The sequence below is a fragment of the Sapajus apella genome, unplaced genomic scaffold (genome assembly GCF_009761245.1).
Source record: "Sapajus apella isolate SASKATOON/1434 unplaced genomic scaffold, GSC_monkey_1.0 scaffold3, whole genome shotgun sequence".
Taxonomy (NCBI): Eukaryota; Metazoa; Chordata; class Mammalia; order Primates; family Cebidae; genus Sapajus; species Sapajus apella.
In genome coordinates, this window is record NW_022436943.1 from 12,343,128 (window position 1) to 12,363,828 (window position 20,701).

Genomic DNA, 20,701 nt, shown 5'->3' on the forward strand with positions numbered 1-20,701 from the left:
CTTTGGCTTCTAAAATGATTATTACTTTCACTTTGCTCTTTTCTCTTTACATTTTGTTTTCTTTAAATAAATATTTATTGTTCACCTATTATGTTTAAGGTCCTTTTCTGGAAATATGGAACCACATGTAAACAAAAGACCAACATTCTTGCCATCAGAGAGCTTATAGACTTAGTGGAGAGAGAACTAATAATAAATTAGTAAAACAAGTATTATATAAAACAACAATAAATGTAATGAAGGAAAATACAACAGGAAAGGGAGGTGAAGAGACCCAGCAGACCTCTGTGAGTGCAGTGAGGGACTTCAGTTTTAGATAAGATGGTCAGAGAATGTCTCACTTATAAGGAAAATTCTCACAGAGACCTAAATACCATTTTAAGTATCCTTTCTCTATGAAGTGCTCACAATCCCTGTTTCTGAAATGGCAATCTATAGTAACGATGGCATGAGTTTATATCCACTGTGACAGAATGCTTTCTAAATTATTTGTACCATTGCTCTCTGCTAAACTGAGGATAAGTTGAATAGAGGCACAACCTGAATATCTATAATTTATATGACTCTCTGCCAAGGCTGTCAACAAAAGCTAGTAGAATTCATCTGCAGTTTCACATGACCACCTGAGTTTTTGCAAATTAACTATGCTTATCTTGAGGCAGAACTTTCATTTCCCCCCTTATTAGTGGCAAGTTGGGCTTGTATTCCTATCTGCAGACTGCAACATGTGTCTGTCCCATAGAGCCACTGGCCCGGCCCCATATGTAGTGAGATTATAGCAATGGGAAGGGCTTTTGCGGGAAAAATCAGAATGTGGTCCAGGTTTTTTTTCACCAGATTTCTTCCCATTCTTCAGCTTGGAGAGCTTTCTGTTTCATTGTTCCATATATACTCCTGATCAGTTATTTCTTTATCAGTATCCATTTGGTGATGACTTTTTTTTTTTCAAAATAATTTTGCTTGTTTTTTGTGCATAAATTTGTCAGCCAAAAATACATTTAATGATGAAAGAGGGCTCTACTTTATAACTATTTAAGAAAATAGGCATAACAGGTGAACACAGACAGGTATGGACTCTATTTCATCCTCAGCATTGTAGGTATGGTGATCTTGCATATATCTAAAAATGCTAGGAAGCATGCATGACCCTAGCACTGATCTCATATTCAAGAAGCTGACATAGCCACAAATCTGGCAGGGACTTATCTGTGCTCCCTCCATCTAGAAATCCTTGGAGATAATGTAAAATGACAAGATTAAGTATTGTTGACATTATATTTGTAATCACACTGTATGGCTTAAACATTAAGGAGTTTACTACAGAAATTTTTGTTATCATTGTGGTTAAGTTGTGTAGATCTTTCTTTGACTGATTTAATGTAAGACAATAATAAGTAAACCAGCTTAATTTCAAAAGCGTCCAGCCATTGCATCGTGAAATGCCAGGGAGGCCTATGTGCTTGCTGAGAGATGCCTTTGCTTGGTTTGCAGGACCAGTGGTTTTGGCGAGTGAGAAACAACAGGGTGATGGATGGATACCCAATGCAAATTACTTACTTCTGGAGGGGCTTGCCTCCTAGTATCGATGCAGTTTATGAAAATAGCGACGGGAATTTTGTGTTCTTTAAAGGTAAGGATGTTTTCCATATCTGGCTATGTTGTATTTTAGTCATTTTGTATAGGGCCCTGTGGTGCACACAGAAGTGATTAGGTGAGATTAGATAGCTAATGGATTTAATGAAATAAAGTATGTTGACTAGAAATATAATTGAAATAAAAATAATTTTCAATTTTTATTTTATTTGTTCTCATATGGTAGTCTCATGTCAGATTTAAGAGATATTCTTTCTCTTAGAACTTTTAGATTTGACTTAAAAGTACCAAAAAATTAATTAATACATAAATAGCCATTACTACACTTACTAAAGGTTTGCTTGTTTGTTTGTTTGGAGTATTTGGAGTTGCTTGTGGGTTTTAGGCAATAAAATCTGTTACACTCCTATTTTCACATGTAATCTCTGAAATTTTACTTGATTTAATCAGTTTATGTAAACAGATTCTAGTAAACTGAGAAATAAAGGCAAGAAAAATTTAGAATTATCCACTTATCAGTATCATTAAATGTATTGTCTGTTATGTATCTGACTGCCAAATTTTAATCTCACAATTACTACCAACTGTCTGGCATGCAAAAGTGAGATGACCTGATGAAGTGAATTTAGTCAATTGCCTATTATTTTGTCCTCAAAACTTGTTAATATTCAAAACAACTGATCTTAAATCTGTGGAGGAAAACACAGAGACAAGAGACAGATTGAGCTGGAGGACTGAGGGAATTGTGAAGGGAATGTGTTTGAGCTGAAGCTGAGAAGAACTCGAGTGTAAAAGTACATGATTGAACATATTACCCAAGAGCCTAAAGGCCTGAAAATAAGCTTATACAGGACTAGAGCCCAAAGGAAGGAAAAGGGGGATCTTAATCCCTCAAAAAGCAATTATTCTCAGAATCAACCTAAAATAATTCATAGCAATGATGAGGGTAATGAAAACATGGAATTTGGGAAACACTTGTAATATTTAAAGTAAGGCTCAAACTACCTATATAAAATGAAAGTATACACCTGGACTTTATCTTTACAGATTGTTCCTCAATAAAAGAGGCAGTTCAGTGCATTAGCTGTAAGAACATGATAATTCTATGGCCATGTTGCCAACTTTAAACACCAGCTCTATGAACTAAACAACCTACTCAGGTCTCTTTACCTCAGTCTCTCCATCTGAAAAAAAAGACATTTGTATTATTCCCCATCTCAGAATTATTTTGAGGACTAAATTAATTACTACATGTGAAGAGCCTGGCACGTACAAGCCCTCAGTAAATGCCAGCTATTGTTGCTGCTAGTAAGATTGCTGCTAATTTTCTTGCCTTCCTGCTGTCTATAATAAGCATATTAAAAAAAGTGAGCGTGCACCACACCACTATGGACAAAGCAAGGATACCACCTAAAGGCTGTGAATCTTAGTGACATGATATTGGAGGGGTATTCCCCTCTCCTACACCCTTCCTGGGTCCCATGAGTAGCAACAACAAAAAGAAGGGCAGGTTAAGTCCCGACAAGCCTTCCACTTGGAGACTGTCCCAGGAGGCCCTGTCTCCTCACAGGACCAGTAGTGCCTTCTGACAAAACTGCCTGAGGAGAAACTGCCACAGTCATAAATTCCTGTTCTGACAGCTCTTTATTGCCTCGGGGCCTTCTCACTTTTATTCGCTTTGCTGCTCCTCACTCTCTTGTGGCATGGCTGGCTCCTTTTCATCTTTCAACAGCCAGCATAAAAGCTTGTCCTCCAGTGCCCTCCCTGCCCACTCTATGTAAGTAGTACCTTCTAACTTGCACAAAGCATTTGTAAAAAATTGAAATTACCCATACCATTCAAATGGAAATTGCATGAGAGGTGGAACTTGTTTATATTTTCTTACGTGTCATTTTATTTTCAGTTTCTAAAAGTGATGGGTGCATAGTAGGTTCTCAGTAAACATTTCAGTAAAAGCAATATCACTGAATACTGACTTGACTCAGTATGGTGTTTCCTATGCTATGGTGCTTACAACAGCAATCACTTCGTCTTTTGTCCCAGACTTATGTCACCTCCAGAATGTTGAGCTTGTCAGTGGTCTCTTCTGGTACATTGCCAGCCTCAGGAAATACCTACTCTTATAAATTTTGTCACTTTGAGGACCGTGCTGTGGTGGCTTTTTCCTCCAGTTTACTCTCACCACCACCTTCAAATAAACCCTCTCAAAACCCAGCGATGACCTGTAGCTCTCCCGCTCAATAAAGCATTGATTATCCAGAAACAGTCAAGTTCTAGGTGTTCCCAGTGAGACCACACTCTTCCCTAGTCTCTACCTCACGACTGGCAGGAGAGGAGTGACAGTCCCAGCACCCTGGGCTTCTGATGTGAAATGACCCCCTCCACTACCCTCACCACAACAATCACAATCAAAATATTTCTCCTTGACACACTCTTTATGGCCCTTATCACCCTCAAAAGACCAGAAACCTACATCATTCCTCATCCCACATTGTTACTCCAGTTTGCTCTATGGGCCGTGAGGTAGTTGCTGCCCCTTTGCTAGCAGTTGATCCCCTTCCCTGCTTATGCTTAACTCGTGACAAACCGTGTGGCAAGCTATATATTTTAATTGTTTATCTTTCTCACTAGAATATCAATCCCATAAAGGATAAGTATTCTTTTTTTTTTTTTTTGTACACTGTCTTTTTCCCAATATCTTAAACTGGGCTTTGACAGACTTTTTATGTAATGACAAAATAGCAAATATTTTAGGCTTTGCCACCCATATGGTGTCTATTATATACCTTTCTTTGTTTTGTGTTGTGTTCTAACTTTTAAAAACGTAAAAACTATTCTTATATCATGGGCTGTGCAGAAGCAGGCCATTGTCATAGTTTGTTGTCTTAAACAATACCTGGAATATAGTAAACACTTGACAAAGATTGATTGAATGAACCAAGAATAAGATTCAAGCCCCAATTTGGTTTCAACCTCTGCAAGCCATATTAGACAGTATTAGACTATTGTTACTAGTGATTTAGACGTTATTCTTCTTTAATTTACTCTTTTATTTAGCCTCTATGCCTTACATTATTTCTCTTTGTTTTCCCCTTCTCTCTCTTTACAGAGATCATCTTTTATGTATTTTCTTCTTCTAATCTGTGCTAGAAAATTATGATATATTTGAGTAGCTTTGTCTTTTATTCCCCTATTTAACTAAAGTCTATGTTTGAATATAAATGTATTTATGTATTTCCTAAAGGTACTGGGTATTAACCTTGTTTTCATTTTGCATAAGAATTTGAAGATGTAGATTCAACTATGTGTATAAATGAGTGTTTGGTTATTAAATATAACTATTGTGTTAGTAATATAAACATAAGCATAAAATCTATTCATTTGAAATTTTATAAATTAAGAAGAATAAGAAGCCATTAGATACAATTAAAATTTATATTTTGGTGTAATTCAGATATTTTTTGAACTTTAGCCAAATTATATGTGTACATGTATATCATATGAGTGGGAGTTGTCAGTACATAAATTATAAAAACATAAAAACTTGTTCTTTATATATGTGTCCAATTCTATATTCTGAACATAATCTTAGCTTTTTGATATGTTAAAATATGGTATATCAGAATATAATGTAATATATTATGTGACAGTATAATAAAATGGTGGATTCTGCTTCCATTCAAGATGTAATAATAGGAATCAGATTTATCTTTCCTCCTGAAACAAATAAAAAATGGGCAAAGTATTTTAAAGCATGATTTTCGGAGACACTGGGCATCAAGAAACAGGACACTGAATCCTGAGAGTCAGGAAATAAAGGGAGATGAGCCCTGAAATTGCCACAGCTTCCCATCTGAATAATTTACAGGCTGTGGCACAAGGTAGGGGAACCCAGGCAGAGCTCAGAGACTTTCCGAGTAGAGGAGACAGAGCTGACAATTCAGGGAGAACAAGGTGACTTCAGTGCAAAGGAGACAGTAACACAGAGGAGAGAGCTACACAAGAGTGAGGGCCGGAGATTAGCAGATGGACCCCATATGTATTGGAGAGAGTATTGGTCAGCTCATGTCTATAAGGAAACTGCTCAAATCTAGAAAATGAATCAATCACTGTGAATAAAAAGAGCAGTGCCTGACATTCAAAGAGGGCCAACAGTACCTGCTTCCCCCAACAACCTGTTCATAGGCATTGGATAGAGTATTGAAAAGGGCCTTGCCTCACTGGTGGGGAATAATTACCCTAGAAATATCCCTGTTTGAATTCTACTTAGCAAATCTTCAAAGTAAGACCTGAAGCCATCAAATGGTTTCCAAATAACAGTCTAGAACAAAGCTCAAGAATATTTATAGGGATTCAGAGATATTGACCTAAAAAGGCAAAATTCACAATATCTTGCATATCCCCTAAGATCAGGAAAGAGACAAATGTTTATTTCAAGTCTGTTCAACATTGTAACAAGTTTTATCTAGTGAAGTAAATAAAAATAATCCAGACTGGAAGGAAAGAAAGCTGTATTTAGACAACATGACTGATATAAAACAGTAGTAAAATGGTTCCATGGACATAATTGTCTATGTAGAAAGAGATAGTTTTGCCTTCAACCAAAAAGCTTCCAGAAATGATAAGTGAGTTTCTCAAAGTTACAAGATACAAGACTAGTAAAAATTTAATTGTATTTTCTGTATATTTTCAAGAACTGTAAAGGGTCTGAGATTTTTATCTTCCTTGTAAGCTAATAAAACCCTGTTAGCTTGCCTCATGTTCATGTATGTTGACAGAAAACATGAGATTCCCGAGTCAGAGAAAAGGCCAGAAACCAAAAGCAGGAGCCATAGTGTAGTCACCTGTACTTGTTCCCAAAACCCCAGTCTTAAAAGTGTGATATGAGGCTGGGCACAGTGGCTTATGCCTGTAATCACAGCACTTTGGGAGGCCGAGGTGGGCAAATCACAAGATCAGGAGATCCAGGCCAGCCTGTCTCACATAGTGAAACCCCAGCTGCCTATAGTCCCAGCTACTCAGGAGGTTGAGGCAGGAGACCGGCTTGAACCCCAGAGATAGAGGTTGCATTTGCAGTGAAATGAGATTGTGCCATTGCACTCCAGCCTGGGCAACAGAAGGAGTCTCCATCTCAAAAAAAAAAAAAAAAAATTGTGGTACAAAACGGAGGTGACGCTTTACATGAAATCAGTTTCATTGCAAGAAAGGAATCATGAATTAAAAATTTTCTGTAATTAGCAATAAGCTTGCCTAAATTTTTCACTGAAGGAAGATATTTTCTTTATCAAACTGGACAGTAAACAAAGCTTGCCATTTCAGTGGAGATAGATACTGTATCTATAATGTAAGACGATTGGCTATTCAAGTACTGTAACACTGGAAATGGATTCTAGAACAAAAGCAGTTAGTGCCTCTGCTTTAAAGACAAACTGAAAAGCACAAAACCTATAAAGAATTATCTCCCATCACATGCTAACAAAGGACAATCAGGAATTGAAATTTTAAAATAAAAGACAATTTACAATTGCGTTCAAAAATACCAAACACTGAGGGATCAATCTGCACAAAAAACAAAATGTGCATGACCTCTACATTGAAAACAACAAAACATTGCTAAATGAAAGTAAAGGAGGCCTAAATGACTGGACAAATATTTATGGGTCAGAGGGCTCAGTATTATTACAGTGACATTTATCACCAGATTTATGTTTGCATTCAGGGCAGTCCCAATCAAAATACTTCCAGGCACTTTTGTAGTAATGGTCAAGATGATCCCAAAATTCATATACAAATTCAAATGGCCTAGTATAGGCAAAACTACTTTCAAAATACGACTTGATTTTGGCGGGGTGTGGTGGCTTATGCCTATAATCCCAGTACTTTGGGAGAGGGAGGAGAGCGGATCGCTTGAGGTCAGGAGTTCAAGACCAGCCTGGCCAACATGGTAAAATCCCAACTCTACTAAAAATATGAAAATTAGCTGGGCATCATGGCAGGTGCCTGCAATCCCAGCTACTCAGGAGGCTGAGACAAGGGAATCTCTTGAACCTGGAAGACAAATGTTGCAGAGAGCTGAGATCATGCCCTTGCACTCCAGCCTGGGTGACAGAGCAAGACTGTCTCAAAAAAACAAAGAAAGCAAGAAAGAAAAAAGAAAATACTACTTGACTTCAAGTCTTATTTTAAAGCTATAATAATTAAGACAGTTTGGCATGGACATAAAAATAGAAAAAAAGTAGATTAGTGGAACAGAGATCTGGATATAGACTGAAAGCATATATGGACAAGTAATTTTTGACAAAAGTACATGTAAAACAAAACAAAACAAAACAAACCTCCAATTCATATCCTATGTACTATATGAAAAAATTAATATGGTCCTAACCTAAAGTTAAGGGCTGAACCTATAAAACTCCTAGATAAAACATAGAATACAAAAGTTTGTGACCTTGATCTGGGCAAAAATTTCTTAGATATGATGCCAAAATAATCATTTATAAAAGAAAAATTGATATATTAGACTTAATTAAAAAATTCTACTTTTCAAGGTACTTTTAAGAGAATAAAAAGCCTCAGATTAGGGTACATTATTTGCAAGCTTAGTATATAATGAAGGATTCTTATTCAATATATGTAAACAACACTCAAAACTCAATAAAAAGAAAATGAACAACTCAATAAAAATGAGCAAAGAGTATTGAACAAAAACTTTACCAAGGATAATAGATGGATGTCAAATAAGCTCATGAAAAGATGTTTTACATTATTAGTCATTAGGGAAATGTAAACTAAAACCACAGTGAAATACCACTACACACCTGATAGAATGACTAAAATAGAAGACTGACCATACCAAGTGCTGACAAGATTATGAAGGAACTGTAACTGTTATATACTGCTAGTAGAAAGTAAAATTGTACACTGTGGAAAACATTTTGGCAGTTTTCTTTAAAAGTTAAATACACAGCTACTGTGTAATCCAACCAGTTTACCCCTTGGTATTTTCCCAAGAAAAATGAAAACCTATGTGTAATCAAAGACCTCTACATGAATATTCAAAGCAGCTATATTTGTGATAACACAAAACTGGAAATAATTCAGATATTCTCAACACATAAATGAATAAACTGTGATGTATCTATATAGTAGAAGACTTTCCAGCAATAAAAAGGAATGAAATACTGATTCACATTACAACGTGGATGAAGCTCAAAATAATTTAGCTGAAGTGAAATAATTCCCACAAAACAAGAGTACATACTCTGTTATAGCATTTGTATTCTAGAAAATGCAAACCTATCTATAGTGACAAAAAGTGCCTCATTGGTTCCCTGAGGATAGGCAAGAGTTGAGCATGAAGAAAACTTCTCAGAATAATGAAATGTTCATTTTCTTGATTATGTCAATAATTTCATAGGTATGTACCTGTGTCAAAACTTAATAAATTATACATGTTAAATTTATAGAATGTCAGTTATACCAGAATAAGACTGCTTTGTTGACAAGAAGCTTTACTAAACACATAAATTTATGCTGGAATACATCATGCAAATATTTTATACATTTAAATATACTGATGACATGGGTAGTAGAATTTGATTCCTTATTTATTCTAGAGCTTGTTAATTATGAATATCTAAATTAATACTATTCCAATTTTATTTTCTTAGTTGAGGACATTGATAATCAGGTGCAATGTACCCTCCTAGCTGAGATATATCATTCCCCAGCAACTTTCCCCTCTACATTAAAGTTTTAGTATTATTGACAATAGTAGATAGAAAAAAAAAATTTTTTTTTTTTTTTGAGACCGAGTCTTGCTCTGTTGCACAGGCTGGAGTGCAGTGGCGCGATCTCAGTTCACTGCAACTTTCACCTCCCGGATTCAAGCGATTCTCCTGCCTCAGCCTCCCTAGTAGCTAGGACTATAGGTGTGTGCTACCACGCTGGGCTAATTTTTCATATTTTTAGTAGAGACAGGGTTTCAACATGTTAGCCAGGATGGTCTGGGTCTCCTGACCTCCTGAACTGCCCACATCGGCCTCCCAAAGTGCTGGGATTACAGGCATGAGCCACCTTGCCCAGCCAATAGAAAGAAAATTTAATTAATTAATTCTTAGTAAAGAACTCATCCACTTACTGGAGAAATATTACAAATATTCTATCATCTCAACTTAATTTTAGATGCTACAATTTATAATGGTTATAAAGTATTCTCTAAAAAGTGTTTATCTTAGAAATGACCACCAAAAAAATTTTGATGCCCACATTTTGAATAATTTTGTCACTATTATTTTATATTGTTTGTGTTTTATTTTTGCTCTGTAATTACTCATCTTATTTTTGTTTGTTTTTAATTTATGTTTTCTCATTGTATCACATTTTGTATCAGATCCCTCAAAATTTTTTGAAATGATTATAGATACAAGTAAGTAGACAAGTATTTTAGATATTTTTTCTTTCAGCCTCACATGTGTAGACATACATGTGTAAGGGGGTGATATTTCCAGAGTTCCAAGTGAGCATTTAGTTAGTTGTTTTTGTTTTTGTTTTTTTAAAAGAAGCTGGTGCATAATGTTTCCCTTCACTCATTAAGTTGCTCGCTGTAAGGGCTATTATTTGGGTGTGAGTGTAGATGTACAAACCACAGGCCTGTCTTACTGAAAGTTAGCCAGCTTTATGGTTTGGTGTATGTAACTATCACTTAGCACCATTTATACTTGTGATGTCTGAATAGACTCCTTTATTCCTCTATTTGATATTTAGTAAGTAACAGTGAATCATTCTTCTTTATTTATGTTCACAAGGTGTTTCTTTTTTATTGAGAGACCCAGAAATAGAAAATGTATCACACTTTGACAAAGTAATATGCTTTTTTCCAGCAATTGAATGTACTCCACACTTTGTGCTAGTTAGCTATCTTTCTGTCATTCAGGTATATCCCATATAAAGAATAACATTTTATAAGCATAATCACCAGATACACATTCTCAAGTACTAGGCATGTTAAGACTGAATGGTTATTAGGTAATAGTATCAAAAAAGCTATCTTGAAAATTGAGCTGGTGCATTCTCTTTCAAGAATTGGAAACAAATTTTAAAACAAAGATCCTAGTGTTGTCAAAATCAGTAACAGTCAAAATAAAATCAAGTAGTTGAAAAGTTGTCTCAAAATTCAAATTGTTGCTATCACTTAATAACTTTAAGCAGTAGTTATCACCCTGGTTGGCAGTTTCATTTCAAGAGGCACAAATCACTTATGGCATAGAAATTAAAATATATGAGGCGGAAAAGAGAATGGCAATAAAATTTGTGAATAAAAATGGTGTACAGAAGCTGTGTATCAAAAGAAAGGAGTTGTCTAAAATACTTGGTGCTGGAAAATGGCAAAGAAAAGAATTGTTTGTTAAGAAATCATTTTTATGGCTTTAATTGTTATTTCAAATAGTACTGATAAACAGGAAATTTCTTTATACTGCTCACAAAGTATTTTTCTTGAAACGTTTAGGGAATATTCATGAAGTTCATTTGAGGTCAAAATACGTTGTTTCTTATGTAATACAATAGGAAACCTAAAAGAAAAATTTTCTATAAATAGTGCTGTGATTACTTATTACTTTATAGGATATAACAGAAAATTGATGTATACAAAGTTATACTAGATTAAGGAATTTATATTTAGTAGTCTTAGTATATGTGAAAATGGATTTAGACCAAGTGAATAGTGCTATTTTTTGAATTATAAATATTTATAGAGTTTTAATATTAATGGCTTTATTGTATGTTGAAATGATCATCTAAAACATAGGTCCAAATGTTTAATGTTTGAAACTTTTATTGCTAATATACCTCTACTTATTATGATGATTCAAAAACTCTATAGTATATTTTTATTATGGATATTTTCATTTCAGACTGCCAAATTTTCCTGTCAGTATTACTTGTATATCTAAAAGTTTTTCTCATTTTCAAAAACTGTTTATCACATCATTTTGTTGTTGTTGTTGAGCCCTTTTGAGTTCCCCAGGAAGCAGACACTGAGACTAAGGAAGTTGAGAGGTTTGTCAGGGAAGAAGGCAAATGTATGAAAGATTAAAGGGGAGAAAGCAGGATTAGCAGTAGGCGACAAAGTCTTGGTGAACCTGATGTCAAGCTTCAGATCAAATAATGCCTCTTACAGGGCTTGCATGCAGAGCAAAAATGGCCAGGCTTTAGTTAATACTCAGCTGTGCTCAGTCTTTGGTTGGAGGCTGCCGAAAATTACAGCCTTTGCCCAACTGATGCATCAGACCCAAAGACACTCAGCTGATGACAGTTTCTTTCTCTAAGGAAGATCTGAGCTGCACACCTCAATGGCAACTTCACTTGCATTAAGTGTTCAAAATTCTCTGCTTATTTTCTAATATTGTGGAATCTGGAAAACAAAATGCTGCTAGCAAAAAGTCACATGACCTCAAGAAATTTATTCAAATTTCCTGAGCAACCTACCTATAAACAATATAGAAATAAAAACATATTCCAAATATTGAGCCCAAATAGAGATTAGTGTTACTTAATTATTTATTATTGGTACCATTTATTTATTTGAGTAGATGATAAGCAAATTTGATCAGTGAAATACTGTGTTATATAATAAGAACCATTTATTGGGGCATCCCGAAACACATTCAGCCTGCGTGTATTTGATCTCTCAGTATTTCCAGAATTCCAAGTGAGCATTAAGTTAGCATCTTATGTACAAATTATGAAAGGGGAGCTCAGATTCATGACTTGCCAGGATCTTACAGCTGGTTATTGGTAGAGCTGTCATCACCTCCTAATTCTGACTTCAAAGCTATTGAATGCTCCATTAAATAACATAATATAACACATAAAATATATATTCTTTTTAACAATTGTTTTAATTATCTGATGTCTTCTCAAAGAATATATAAATGTTGAACAGTAATCAGTCCAAAAAACAGTATTTATTGAGTATTCTGTGTACAGACCTCTGTGTTATGAAAAAAATCCAATCATTAAGGAGTTTGTTTTCTGATCTTTTCTGTAAAAGACTACATAGTAAATACTTTCAGCTTTGTGGACCATATGAACTCTGTCATTAACTACTAAACTATTTCATTGCAGGGTAAAAGCAGCCATAGGCAGTATGTAACTAAATAGGTGTGGCTGTTTGCTGGTAAGGTGTTATTTACAAAAACAGGTAGCAGCTAGTGGTCCTCGTTTACTGACCACTGTTGTACTAGAAGACATAAAATATAAATGTATGAATAGTTTTGAGGAGACAAAAATACAGTTGATTTTTTTGTAATTTCTTTAATAATAAGGCACAAAAGATATCTGATTACTCAGGATACAATGAACAAGCATGAGGCGAATACAGTGGGTTAATTAATAAACACTCCCATTAAAAATGTTATGTGATTAGTTGATAAAGGAGGGAGGAAGCAGGGAATCATTAGCAATTCTGAAAGCCAGAGTGTGAACTTGTTCTGTTCTGAGGATCAATTTTGGATAGTAAGATAAGCACTGAATCAAGAGACCTGGACCACAGTACAAAACCTATTAGCACCTGGCGGTGTGGTTTTAGACACACCATTTCTTTGACCTGTGAAATAAATGAATGTATTAGGCTGGATTCACAGCCACTTTTCTGATCCAGTACATCTGAACAATGTAGTGCACTCCCACCATTAACAATGACTCAATTCAAGGGGATTAAAAAGCAGGTAGAAATCTTAACCTCCAGAGTAAGGATTGTCCTTCTGGGGGGGAAAAAAAAAGGTTATTAGATACTGCATGTTTCCTGATAGGAACAGCATTTGGTTTAAAAATTTTGGGGGGGAATTATTTGTTTACTGTCTATCTTCTCTACTAATCTGTTTCACAAGGGCAGGAACTTTTTGTTTTGCCTTCATCAGTGTTTCTGCAGCACCTAGTCGAGTAATGGACTATAATCGGCTCATAATAAACAGACATTGAATAGAATAGATGGATGAATAGATGGAATAGATGGATGATTGAATATCATCTATCCATTGAATAGATGGATGGATAGTTGAATATCATTGAAAAATCACTGCAGTAGATGACCTATAAAGTCCTCTCCAACTCTAAACATTTTTGAAGCTATTCTTCTATTTATAAAACCTTTTGGCCTTTAATTCTAACTTGTTGATCTTTTCCTCTGCATTCTGCCAAGTACAATGTCGGTAAGAACTAGTTTTTTCCACTTGCTCCAGAATATGCCAAACTCATATGAAATCCAGGGCATACTTACATTCTGCCAAAAAGGCAATATTTTCCTTGAGAACCAGACTGTCTGATGGTAGGGGAGTTAAAAAACCACCTGTCATATGTACAGTAAAAAGAGTCTAACATAAATCCTACATAGTTAACTGAAAAACTAAAAAGTAGAAACAAAAGTCATTTCAGTTTTTTCATATGAAAATCTTAACTTATCAAGATACAAAAGGAATTAAATAGTTGTATTTCCTCAATAAACACTCAGAAAATAAATGTTATAATTCATAATTATTATTGAGTTATTTCCTTGAATTCTATGTCACAAATACTCAGCAGGCAAGGTGGTGTTTCTTAATTTTGTGTGAATAACTGCTGGAATTCTGTTATGTAATATTACAGCAAATGTTTGCTGATAAGCTCTCTATTTTGCTTTGTTTTCATAAAGGGAATATAAATGCATTTTTCCTAGCAGGTTAAAAATAAAAAAGCTAATCGTGCTCTTTTATGCAAAGGACTTGATCATGAAAAAGTGAAAGTGAAAGACTGATTATTTCTCCCTTTCATTTATGGAAAATACTATACCAACAGTAGAGGAAAGTATTTTCAAAGCACAGTTTTTAAAAACAGCAACAATAACAGTTTTTTGAGTAGAATAATAACAATTTTCTAGAAGAACTATAATTCCTTTTCTTTTTTCACACATTATCCTCCACTGAGACACTGGGACTATATATAAACTAAGCTTCTGTGAACTATTTCCCCTGCTCTATACACCAAGGCATCCTGGTTATTGTTGAGCCTAGTGTCATCACTGAAAAAAGCCTAGAAGAAATTTTCATGCAAATGATAATCAAGTTTAGGAGCTGCGAGAGGAAATGATCGAAAGCATACTAGAGTGCTTCTGCTTGAAAGGGGCAGCCAACTGGATTGAGCTGATACAAGGTGTACCCTAAATAGCTAGCATGAGAGGCATAGAAAATGCATACTCCTTCCTGATTAAAAAGGAGATGAAAGAAAGGATGCAATAGGTCACTGAGGTATAGGCCAAAAGAAAAGGCCTTTCTTTCTCTTTCTTCTATTGTTTTAAGACTTTCTGTTTTAAATACCACAGAGATTTGACTAAAATATAGAGCATGCTGTGAAACAGCTCTCTGGATTTTCCAACTCACTGACGCTGGCAAGGAAGCCATCTGGGCCTTTGGGGTGACGTGTGTGTGTGTGTGTGTGTGTGTGTGTGTGTGTGTGTGTGTAATATTCAGATTAAACGAGGGCTCAGGATAAGTTTGCATTTTTATGACCATATTTCCCAACACTTGGTTAAATATAATCACTTAAATAAATGGTTTTTCAGCACAATACCAGGGTATACCTTATATTTTCTCATACTTGCTAGTGGTTATAAAATTTATTTTTATTGCTATACTAATAAGATTCCAGGCTAATGCCCACAATGTTATTTATGTAGCCTTTATTGTAGCCTTTATTGTGCCTTGTTAGATTTTTTTATCCTATATTTGATTAGTCATGTAATATTAAAAATGGCTCTTTGTATCGGTAAGCATTTATTAAGCACCTACCTTCTAAGCCAATTTATGAGGTGCTGCAGGAAAATAATGTGTTCAATGTAGCGTTTTTCCTCAAGTTACTCACAGCCTAGAGTGGGTGGCAGGCTTGTGATTCATCGAAGTACAATGTACTAAGTAATAAGATCAAGGTAAATGCCAGTACTCTGACAATGTAAGATGCCCACCATGCTCGGATAGGAAATGCTTTACAGAGAAATCATGCTAAGCTGCGTTTTGAAAGTGTCATCCTAGTTTTCCATAAATGGAGCTAAGTGAAATGTAGATGAGATAAGAGACCCATACTGAAAGGAACCTTGAAATGACATATAATGAATTTGGGTTTTATCCTGAATTCAATGAGAAACCACTGAAAATTTTAAACAAAAGAGAGCAAAAATCAAGTATACATTTTCAAGAAATTCCTGTATTGCTTTGTGGGGGATAGATAAAAGGGAAACAGACTGGAGACAGGTAAACAAGAAAGGAAACTGTTGAAATAACTTAAACTAGGAAATAAACAGATTGCTCTTAAGTCTCATGGTTGGAAGACAGCATGGTACCACTGGCTAAAGCCAAAATTCTGGCCAACAGGCTTAGGCTCAGATGCACCTTACAACTTACATGATGCTTGAGTGTACACGATTTTAGGTTGCACAGTCTCATTCAGTTAAAAGAAAAATAAACCCAGTAAGGTTAGTTGAGCTTATGGGGAACTTATGGTAAGGAGTGAGTGTATAACAGGAACTCAGACCGCCAGGAACTTGCTACACTTGCCTGCTGGCCCCTCTCTCACTCATAGCTTTGCTCCTTGCATCGCTTTTCTCTTCTTATTCTCTTTTCTCTTTCAGTCCATCTCATTTATTCAATTTCTACCTCCTCATAATATCCACTTCCTCTGGCCATCTTGGCTTCTCAGGCTTCATATTATATAAAATATAGTCAGTTCCCCCTGCTGAGAGGGACAATCTCTCAGTATTCTTGAGGTCATCTTCCCAAGACAGAGACGAAGATAGTTCTGCTTATCTCTGCTTATCATCAGATGAAGCCATGTCTCCACAGCTTACTCTGCAGCACAGCCTTTTGAGTGGTTCTAGTCTGACAGTGATAGTATAGAGAGTGGATGTGGAGAACAATGACACCTACCTTACAGCTTGTGGACAAAGCAATTACCTTTAGAAGGGATGTTGGAAGGAATGATAGAAAGGACCATGGGTAAAAAGAACAGACTTCAAAGGACAGTTATAAATGAGAGTTAGGAATTGGAATCAGCTGGATGTAATGATCCATTAAATATGGAAAATAATGAGCAAGGAGGTTTCTAATGTCAGCCACAGAATAACTCATATTCCACCTACCCAAAGAAGGAAAATAAGAAAGGTTTTCAGATGAGTTCAAATTTGGATTTTGTAGAAAATCCCATCAGATAACTATAGATACTAGTTGACTTTCAAGAGATATTTGGACCAGAGATAGTCATTTATGACTACGCTTTTTTCTTTTTGGCTTCTGATGTTTTCTTTTACTTTTGTCTTCAATACTGCCTCTTTTTTCTCCTCATGTGCCTCCTCCGCTTTCTTCTTTTATGTGATCTTTTCTAATGGGCACAGATTTCTAGAAGTCCAGTTCTGGTTTCTCTTTATCTTCTGTATATACTCTTCCCAGGATAATCTCAACACATCCTAAATTTATAAATGCCACATTTATGCTTATATCTTACAAACTTATTTTCAAACTGAAATACCCGATTGCCTACATTACTTCTTTATGTAGATATTTCACTGACATCTCAGACTCTTGATTTAAGTTTCCAACAGCCCATCCACCTTTAGTCTTCATTGACTTATTAAATAGCACTGTGATTTACTTACCTACACAAGCCAGAACTTGAGGATCATTCTTGATATTATCTTTATCTTATTTCCCTCAGCAATGCCTATCAATTCCATCTCCAAAATATGTCATAACTTCATTTTCTCCTTTCCACCTCTATTTCAGCTGTATTGGTCCAAACCACTATCTAAGAATTTTTTTATTTAACTATTCAATAACTTCATATTTCATTTAGAATAAAGTTCAAGTCCTACAGGATTACATGATTCTCACCTCTATTATTATACACTCATATCATACTCTATTCTAGGTGTACAACAAGCCTCTTCCCATTTTGGAATTTATTCTTCAGGTTTCCTTTACCTTAAACAATCTTCAGTGGCCTGGCTCCTTTGAATTATATGTCACAATTGAATCAAGGGCTTTTTCCTGTGTCTAATACAAAGTAGCCCTGATGCCATCACTGACACCTTAATGTCCTTTTTTCTTTCTCTATTTGTATAGCACTTTGCTCTCTGGAGTTTGAATTTATTTATCTGTTTGATTCAAGTTAATATTTCCATAATCACTCACTGAAATCTAAGCTTCATGAGATAGAGATGCTGCCCTTCTTGTTCACGTCTCTATCTGTGGTGCCTACAACAGTGCCTGGTATATGTACTAAGTAATTGTTGAGTGAATGATTCAATTACTTCTTGCCAAAGACTCTTAATGGGTCCTCTCATTTTCACTCTTCCCTTTATGATACATTTTTCACCAAAAATCATCATTTTAAAATATAAAACCAATCACAACCCAACACAAATTTAATCTCCTTGATGGCTTTTAGTATACTCAAAATAAGATTCCAATGAATTATGTTGATTTTCAATGCTTTTGTGCTTGCTTATTACGAATTACTGATCTTCTTTCAATTTGTTGATCATCCCAAACTGTCTTCTGGTCTGAATGCACTTCCCAATATTCTTTGCATATTTATTACCTTCTCTTTCTTTAGATTTTGGTGTATTTCTTCAGAGAGGTCTTCCCTGACCTTTTTACTTAAAGTAAGTTATCTTTATTTTTTTTCTCAACTTCTGTTTTTTTTTTTTTTCCTAGCCTTCACTAGTTTTTCAATTACTACAGTTATATATATATATTTGTATATTTGGTTTTCATCTGCCTCTTCTGCTGTCATGTAGTATAATCAGAGTAGCGATCAGGTCTGTCTTAATCCTCTTCGGTATCCTTAGTACCTGCCATGATACTTGGGATTCTTGAAGATACTCAAATGTGTTTTAACTTAAATGATATCAAATGGTGGTAGAAGGTCTTGGCATAAATGAGATTACTCATGGCTACAAACTAGAAGAAATTCCTAACTAAATCTAGCCTAAAGATGTGTGGGTCTTATTTGCTTATTTTGTGTTATAACAGCATGTTGTTTAAATGTTTTGGAATACCCTTAGGTATTATATGAAGGCTACAGTTTATCATAGTCCTCATCTATGAGTGGTTTTGAAATATTGTAGAAAGGACATTGGGACACATTTCTTTGCCAGATATTAACCCCAGGAGATACTAGAGATCCAAGAGGTTACTGGATTGTAGAATGATTCAAGAGGCCCAGGAGGAGAGGACTTGGGAAGGAAGGAAACACATCTTTAGGATAATGGATATTTACTGACTTTTATGGAAGTATCTCAATATTAGTGGAGTTACTGCACTACTACTAGCATCTCTAGCTTAGCCCTTGTAGTTATTTGAGTTTCTGACCCCTCCTTATTTGGGATAAAAGAGAAGACAGCAAAGAACAGAGTCTTAGGAAACATCAAGGGCTGAGTAAAATACAGTAAGCCCAGAAAGGAGCAGCTAGAGAACAAACAAGTTAAAAGAAAATGGTTTTCTAGTAGCTCAGGGAGGAAAGTACTTAAGGTGGTCACTTGTGTCAATAGATAAGGATGGAGATTGTTTAGTTGGAGGGCATTGGTGACTCCAGAACTAAGAGCTTCAGTGGACTGAAACTTGATAGGCATACCAGAAAGAGAAATGGTGGGTGCAGTTGGCCAGGGGCACAGGGAAGGCATGAGGAAGTATGCTGTCTGTAGAGAATTGTGAAACAGCAGTAAAACTGACTAAAGCCTGTCTACTGTTTAGTATCATTATGCCATGCTCCAGCAATTCCAAACACAGTTAAGGTTAAAATTTTTCTCTCCTCTGTTACCACTCTTAAAGACTCTTAAAGACAGGAATAGAGTTTGATAGTTAGAAGAGGGCATGGGGTCAAGGGAGGATGAATTTATAAGACTAGGGAGTTTTGTGAATGCTTATATAATGAAAGTACCAGCCCAGAGGAAGTGATCCAGTTGAGTAGAGGTTATAATCATGAAGCCAATCTGAGGGCATACCCATTTCTCAAAATACAGGAATGATTTAGCCTTGAAAAAAAAGTAGGACCTCTAATTTTTAGGGGAAGAATCCTTCATCCTTAACTCAGAACTGTTTATTTATGGCAAAGTTATAGATCTATTTCATTTTTTTAATTCACTCACAAAATTTTGGTTATATTATTATATTAATAAGTTATTTTCATTATATCCACTTAGGAATGAAATTTCAAAAATAACACTAATATTCTAGATGGGACAACTACTAACTTATTTCAAGGATTTTATATAATATATTTAATATAATATATATTTGGAATAATAATTTAAAATGTATAATATACATTTAATATAATGATTTTAAATGTATTGTGTTAATAGATATATTCTAATTTCTGACATTAAATTAATATATTTTGCATTTACACTTATTTCATACAGGTAACAAATATTGGGTATTCAAGGACACAACTCTTCAACCTGGTTACCCTCATGACTTGATAACCCTTGGAAGTGGAATTCCCCCTCATGGTATTGATTCAGCCATTTGGTGGGAGGACGTTGGGAAAACCTATTTCTTCAAGGGAGACAGGTCAGTATACACTTATCATGAGAAAAACAGTTAATTGACTAGTTTTTAGAAAGCCAGCATTTCTAGACTATCAGAGACATGAGCTGTTGATGAAGAATTTTGGTGGATTTAACACAGGAGTTGATGCAATTAAAAATTTTTTAATATTTCAAATAATATTTAAGATAAATCTTTCTCTGATATATTCAGCTAATGTGACTTGCTTATGAATGTGTATACCTAGCATATGTTTTTTTTTCATTTCCCCATAATTGCAACATGCTCAAAATACGGTGTAGGCAGTGTATATATGTATCCTTACAATGCCTTTTTTGGGGAATTTTACTGATTTTGTTTAGAAAAAAATACTTTTTAGCACAGGATTTTTGTGTTTTCATACTCAAAGTTAAATTTTTATACTTTGTATACAATAAATTGTGAAGACTTCCAAAGAATTTCAGTTTAGTCATAGATTCTATTTCTTAAGAAGCCATTTATATAGACACCATAGTCAAACTATTACTAGGCTA

General features: G+C 35.1%; 1 protein-coding gene across 1 annotated transcript in view; it reads left to right on the plus strand.

Moving 5' to 3' along the window:
• The window catches only part of MMP16 (matrix metallopeptidase 16), a 278,171-nt gene that overhangs the window by 237,506 nt on the left and 19,964 nt on the right, over nucleotides 1-20,701 (plus strand). The window contains exons 7-8 of the mRNA XM_032249823.1: nucleotides 1,492-1,630; nucleotides 20,042-20,192. Of these exons, the coding sequence (XP_032105714.1) occupies nucleotides 1,492-1,630; nucleotides 20,042-20,192 (290 nt within the window). The remainder of the gene's footprint in view (nucleotides 1-1,491; nucleotides 1,631-20,041; nucleotides 20,193-20,701) is intronic.